General features: G+C 35.0%; 1 protein-coding gene across 4 annotated transcripts; it reads left to right on the top strand.

Moving 5' to 3' along the window:
- The first annotated feature begins 837 nt into the window (after positions 1-837).
- LOC121237699 lies at positions 838-5,903 on the top strand. 4 transcript variants are annotated; one of them, XM_041134552.1, is made up of 8 exons: positions 838-1,036; positions 1,844-2,142; positions 2,761-2,832; positions 3,374-3,435; positions 3,607-3,763; positions 4,619-4,716; positions 4,843-4,870; positions 5,372-5,903. In XM_041134552.1, exons 2-8 carry the CDS (start codon positions 1,864-1,866, stop codon positions 5,489-5,491), a joined length of 816 nt encoding a protein of 271 aa, XP_040990486.1. In that variant the 5' UTR covers positions 838-1,036; positions 1,844-1,863; the 3' UTR covers positions 5,492-5,903. The 4 variants fall into 4 exon arrangements, with proteins under 4 accessions (XP_040990486.1, XP_040990487.1, XP_040990484.1 ...); XM_041134553.1 differs by having other exon boundaries at positions 4,619-4,699; XM_041134550.1 differs by having other exon boundaries at positions 840-1,036; positions 4,619-4,699; positions 4,781-4,870.
- Positions 5,904-6,888: the final 985 nt, after the last annotated feature.

Genomic DNA, 6,888 nt, shown 5'->3' on the forward strand with positions numbered 1-6,888 from the left:
AACATCATTTCATGCGTTTATTTGAATTTGAGAAATTCAAGTGTGCACAAAAATTTACATATACATGCATATATGTTTGGTTTAGAGAAATTTTGAGAATTCTTGAATTTTTTTTTTGTGTTGGATTGTTTATTACCTTTTGTGAAAGTAGAAAAAATATATAAATAATTTTTTTAAATATGTTTTGAATTGAAGTTGGTAAAAGTGGATTAATAAAATTAATAACTTGTTTGAATATATGTTTTTAAACGTAGCTTTGTTTTGATTTTTATAAAAAAGTATTTTTATCTTTATATTTTTTTACATTTTATTGAAATCTAAGCAATTGAGTGAACGAAAAGTTAAAAAGGTAAAATAATATTTTTCTATAATGAAATATGTTTGGATTGAAGCTGAAATTTTTTCTAAAATTCTTTAAAATACATTTTGACGAAACTGGTATATATAGGCACTACTTCAAGGTATCTGTCCTACAAGGCTACATGTTACCTTCAAGTTTTAACAAAAGCTTAAGGAACTATTTTTTTAAAAAAATAATTATAAAAAATTGTATTTACTTACAATACACAAATGTGATTGATTTGGATTTTGATATAAGATGAGATGAGATGATTTAGATAAAAATTTAATTAAAAAAAATATTGTTGAAATATTATTTTTTAATATTATTATTATTATTTTAAAATTTGAGTTGAATTATTTATTATATTTTATATATAAATTTAAAAAAATTATAATAATAAAATAAAATAAAATAAAATGAAATGAAATATTTCAAATTCAAACGGATCTAAAATTTAAAATGAGATTGTGACCTGGAATGGTAAATTAATATTTGTAGGGGGAAAAAAAGAAAAAGAAAAGAGAGAAGGTTATTGATATTTGGTTAGTAAGTAAAGAATTTGGTTTTGATCTGGCTAATCCAAGTCCATAATATACGTTACCTAACCCAGTGATCTTAAGGTTTCTCTAAACCCAACCTCATAAACTCACCCTTCCCCGTATAAATCGCGCTTGAACGCAAGGCAATCTTCAGGTACTTTCCTTTTCAGCCTTTCCTGATTTCCACCGTCCTTGAGGTTTTCTTTTCTTTTTTCTTAATTGAATTTGGGCTTGATCAAAAGATCCTTTCAAATTTGATTGCGATGGTTGATTCTAGGTTTTTCTTTTGTTGGATTATGCTGGTGATTTGTGTATTTTTTTTTTTTCGATTTTTGGGTTTATTTTGGTCTTGAGGTAATGCAACCCTTTTGTTTGGTTGGGTGAAAAAACAAAGGAAAGAGCGGTCAAAGAGTATTTAGAGTTTCTTTGTTTTTAGAGTTATACGTTTTGTTTGTTGGAATTGGCTTTTACAGGCCAAATGGTATTTTCTTGCATTTTTCTGAGGATCCAAACTGAGAGCTATAATGGGTTGACTTCGTATGAAACTTGAATCTTCGTCTGTTTCGTTTATAGTTTACTGAGTTATTGGTGGAAGTGAAAATTTTCTTTCGGCGGAATGGAAAAAGAAAAGGAAAAGAAAAATGTGGGATCATATGATTGCAGGCTGTGGTTACGGTTTCAGCCTTTACAAATTCTAAGTTCTCGAGTTCTTTTTAGTCTTTGCTGATGAATCAGAGAAAATTAGAAGAGAAATTGAAGACCCAAGTGCGATGCTTAGAGAAAGGAAACCCATCATGAAGATTTTTGAAGTTTGCAACTTCATTTTAACTGTAAAATTGTCAATGCATCATTATTAGTCAGCAGCTAATTGTAAAGGATTAAAAATGGAATACCAGTTATATTATCTTGAATTACAAGCTTGATCCCAAATTTTGAACTCAATGATTTTATGGCGAATCAGGAGCTGTGGTTTGAGTTACAATGGGTGACCACGTTGTTCTGTGTGTTGATGGCCATGTCAAACCTGGAAGTTTGCATTCTCTGCAAGGGGTTGGGGTAGCACCGGGATCTTCTGGAGAGGGTACACGCTCACAACCTGCTGATCCACCCACTTGTGCTATTGATGTTGATGGGGTTGGAGAACATGGAGTGTCTGAAGAAGAAGAACCATTGATTCAGTCGGTGGAATGTCGCATCTGCCAGGAGGAGGACAGTGTAAAGAATTTGGAAATCCCTTGTGCTTGCAGTGGTAGTTTGAAGGTATTTTTAAAACCAATGTCTCCTTTCAAAATTTGATATGTCCCATTTTTCTATAGGAAATTTGAGTGCATTCTTTATGCACGATTGATTTCACAATTTTCCCATTAGTTTATCTAATTGGTCAGGTGCTGACCTCGATATAATACAATCAAGAGGTAAATCGAGCTATAAAACTTGGTATCCTTTCCCCTTGGAACATAAGATCTCTCTGGAGGTTAGTAAGAGTGCTGCTACCACTTGGCTTCAAGAGCCAGCATTCATTCATATGTTTCCTTTTTCTATTGGATTTTTTTTCTAAGAGAAAAATGCAACTTTCACAAATATGAATGCCCCGTGTCTTACATAAGAAACTTCAGGTCAAGGACATATTGCTCTAGTCAAGCTAGGTAGTAGTATTGTCCATTCATTACTGGCCTCGCAGTGGTCCGTCATATATTATACATTTTACTGACTCACATGGCTTCCTTGTTGTAGTTGACATGTTAAAAGCTTATTCCTAAAAATCAACAAGGATTTAAGTTTGGTTCCCTTTGTTCTATTTAAATTCCAATGACTTGTAATACTATTATAAATAACTGAAACTTTCAACCTTTCTCCTGGACCCCTCTTTTAATACAGTTCGCTCATAGGAAATGCGTTCAGCGATGGTGCAATGAGAAGGGAGATATTACTTGTGAGATATGTCATCAAGTAAGTCCTCTGTTCATAGTATCTAGAATGGTTTGCAATTTTCAACTCTGTTTGATAATAATCTGTATAGAAGTATGAATCCAAAAATTGCATATACACATGGAGACATGGACACAAGTAACTTCTATAGTTTCAGAAAATGGCTATGGTGAGTTTTTGATTTTACGGCAGATGCAAATTGTGAGTCACAAAATAAACTGTCGTACCATGAGTAATTGTATCAGTTTTGCATAGATACCATGCAGGGTAATGTATCTCCTTTTGTATCAGAGAATGTAATGCCTTAATGATCCCTTTTGTTTCACATAGAAGTGATCTTTTTTTTTTTTAAATGTCTTATGCACATTTGAAGTATTTGTATTTTTGAGCTGCATTTTGCATAGACATGGTGAAGGGTCTGCTTCAATAACATGATCTCATGCTTGAATATAAAATTTGTCCGCATGATAGTGTGAATTTGCTTGAAAAGAGCTGGTTCCACTAATGAGTTGAGAGGTAATGTCAGCTTATTGACGTTCACGTAAAAATTCTATTTTTGCAGCCTTACCAACCTGGTTACACTGCCCCACCTCCTCACTCTGAAGATACTTCAATAGATATAAGGCAAGATTGAACTCGATGCTTATTGATAAAATATTTTGTGCCTATTTGATTGTTTTCTCTCTATATTTGTCCATGTAAATATTTATTCTCTTGTTCATTCCATTGGGCTCAATATGAATGAACTTGTTCTTATATGCTCATCTAATTGAAATTTTGATTTCTGTCTCACAGTGACGGTTGGACAATATCTGGTATCCCTTTGGATTTGCATGATCCTCGACTATTGGCAATGGCAGCAGCTGAACGCCATCTTTTGGAGGTGGAGTATGATGACTATGCTGATTCTAGTGCTAGTGGAGCTGCATTTTGCCGCTCTGTAGCTCTAATTGTAAGCCCTAAAGCCTTCATAAATTGAATCCATAAGTTAGATGTGTAAAGATTTCGCTATAGGAATCAAATGCCCTGTTGACATCTGACATTTATGGAAACTTAGACATTGTCATCTTGAGCCTGATTGTACTGGTTGACAGCATCTGGACATTATTGTTTTTTTTTTTTTTTTTTTTTTTTTTTATAGGTAATCAAAGATATTATATTCATAGAAATAGGCCAAGCCCAGGTATACAGGAAGTATACATGAAGAACGCCTAGCTAGTGGTTACAATAGAGAAAAGAAGATTGTGGACACTAAGTCCGTTACAAACTATGGCCCCCGCCCATAAGAACAATGACTTAAAAAAGAAAAGTTTTAGCTCATTCATTGTTTTCTCTTGATTTTCGAAACTTCTAGCATTTCTCTCCCTCCAAATACACCAACACATGCATATTGGTACCAATCTCCATACTGCCGCTACTTGGGATTCGCTGTGTAGTCCTCTCCAGCTTACGAGGAAATCCACCAATCTACAAGGCATAACCCAAGACAATCCAACTCTTGAGAAAAATCATCCCACATAACCTTGGCCACCTCACAGTGTTAAAGCAGATGATCAACTGACTCCCCATGCTTCTTACACATACAACACCAATCTAGGACAATAACCCGTTGTATTTGTAGTGAGGATCTTGTCCAAAGATGTCTGGACATTATTGTACATTGTGTGACTTGGGTCCTTTGATGGTAACACCTTGGATACAACTTCTCAACTGGAAAGAATAATTTATTTGTGGTCTCTATTGACCCTTCTTACACATTACGATGCTTATGGTTATGATTTGGATCTATTCTCTTGTTTCTTGGCAGTTAATGGCCCTTCTGCTGTTAAGGCACGCTCTATCTCTCACTGATGCTGATGGAGAAGATGATGCTTCCACCTTTTTCTCTGTCAGTAGGATATGGGTGTATGAATATGTCTTATGAGAATTCACATTGTCAGTCTTTTATTTAATTGTTAATGGTCTACAGCTTTTCTTACTTCGGGCTGCTGGTTTTCTTCTGCCATGTTACATTATGGCCTGGGCCATCAGTATATTGCAGCGGCGAAGGCAAAGACAGGTTAGCACTTGGTTCTGCTGTTTGGGAAGGAAGAGAATTGCAACCAAAATATATAACTTGATAATGGCTAGCTGTAACGATGAGATTTATTACAGAAGGAAAGTCAATTGGAGTTTCGCTTGCTTCTTAAGCACTTGAAAATTTTTTAGAATCCTGCTTTGAATTTTACCTTTTTAGTTATCTGAGAGAAACTTTCCACTTTATTATTAGAATTCAATTGTTGAATTATGGCTGGCTGCATGCTTTGAGCTGGGAAATGATTTCTATATCAACAAATGGGGTTCTCATAAATTTTTCCTTTTGTTTTTTCTATTCAAAATCTCTCTCTCTCTCTCTCTTTCTCTCTCTCTCTGTGCGTGCATTTGGGTTCATGTTTTTCTTATTTTTTTGGTTTAACGTCCTTGAGCATTGTTGGGGTCTTTAGTTGGTAATCCAATAATTTCATTAATTATTTTTCTTAGTACTTCTTTATTAATTTCATAAATCTTTCTACTGAATCAGGAAGCAGCAGCACTTGCAGCAACTGAAGTTACATTCATGCTGGAGGCTGGACAACATCCCAGCTTGCAGTTCGCCATAGCACCAGGGCCTGCTGTTCCTCATCAGGAACCACTTCACTGATATGGCATTTATAACGGTTGTAAGGTCTGGCATTGTTGAAGCAGAAAAATTGGAATCAGAAAGTTGGGCATGTTTGGAATTTGTCACTAGCTGTTAGAAAATTGGGAAAGCTGTATCATCGTCATTGTTAATGTTATTTTTTTGTCAAGCTGCATCTAATCTCTCTCCTCTCCCCGAACGTTGTTCGATCTCTCCCATTATGTTTGTACATATATCTGGGGTGTTGCTTTAGCAGTTATGCCTGTTTTCACATATTTTTATTTTGAATAAGCGTTGAAATTAAAATTTATATAAACATGTCAATAAGAACTTGAAGATGGAGTTCCCAGGAAGCGAGGTTTTCTTTGTAAAATATGACTATATGAATTTTGGATAACGACCACCCATTAATCATTCAGGCTTTCTTATCTTATATCACTTTTGTTTATCATTATTTACTTTTTGGTTCTGGAATCCTATTACTATAATAGGACCATTCTTGAGAATCTGCAAAAGACACCCTACTTTAATTTCTAACTCTGTCACTATTTATTGTATCATTGTGCTGAGATGGACTTAGAGATACAACTTTGTATGTATATATGTCTCATTACTCCACTTATAAGAATATTGCAACGTGTATGCAACCATAGCTGATGATGGATGGTACGAAAGAGCACGTACATGATGTATAAGCAGGAAGGTCTGAGAGGGGTTGTCTGTCGAAACTTAAAAAGTTAAAAATGTGTTGAGGAAGGAAGATGTTGGGAAAGCAACAATTCATTGATTCTTTTACTTTAACACAGTACCGAAAGCAGAAGCCCCACATTTATTTAGAGTATCTGACCTCTCTATTAAGTTTGGACCTTGACCACTCCAATCCTTTCTTCTTAGGCTATCTCTCTCTCTCTCTCTCTCTCTCTCTCTCTCACACACACACACACATTCAACTTGAATTCTGAAGAACCCTGTGCTTTAAGCATATCTTCTAATTGCTTTGTACTGTTTCATTACTTGGCTTAGTTAAAAAGAAGCTTGGGAAAGGGGGTAAAAGATGATAGGAGGGATTAGGGAGAGAAGAGAAAGATGGTCTTCGTGGATAAACGAGAACAAAATAAAGGCATGATATTGAAGCCAAATGAATGTTTCATTTGAAACTTTGAATAGAGGACTGACCGACTTAGAGCTAGCTAGCTGGGCAACCCCAAGAGAGAGCAAAGAAAAGTGTAAAGGAAATTCCATTAAGCACAAGAAACCGAGATTTTTATTTTTTGTTGCATGGAGAGAAGAGCTTGGAATTCTAAAGTTGGTTGCCATAAAGAAAGCCTAGCTTGATGTATAAAGCAAGAGTTTGGGTTTTTTGGGTCTTGGGTAGGGGTTACTATATACATCCCACCCATTCCCCCAACGTCTCTCCT

This window comes from Juglans microcarpa x Juglans regia, chromosome 6S (genome assembly GCF_004785595.1).
Source record: "Juglans microcarpa x Juglans regia isolate MS1-56 chromosome 6S, Jm3101_v1.0, whole genome shotgun sequence".
In the NCBI taxonomy this organism is placed as follows: Eukaryota; Viridiplantae; Streptophyta; class Magnoliopsida; order Fagales; family Juglandaceae; genus Juglans; species Juglans microcarpa x Juglans regia.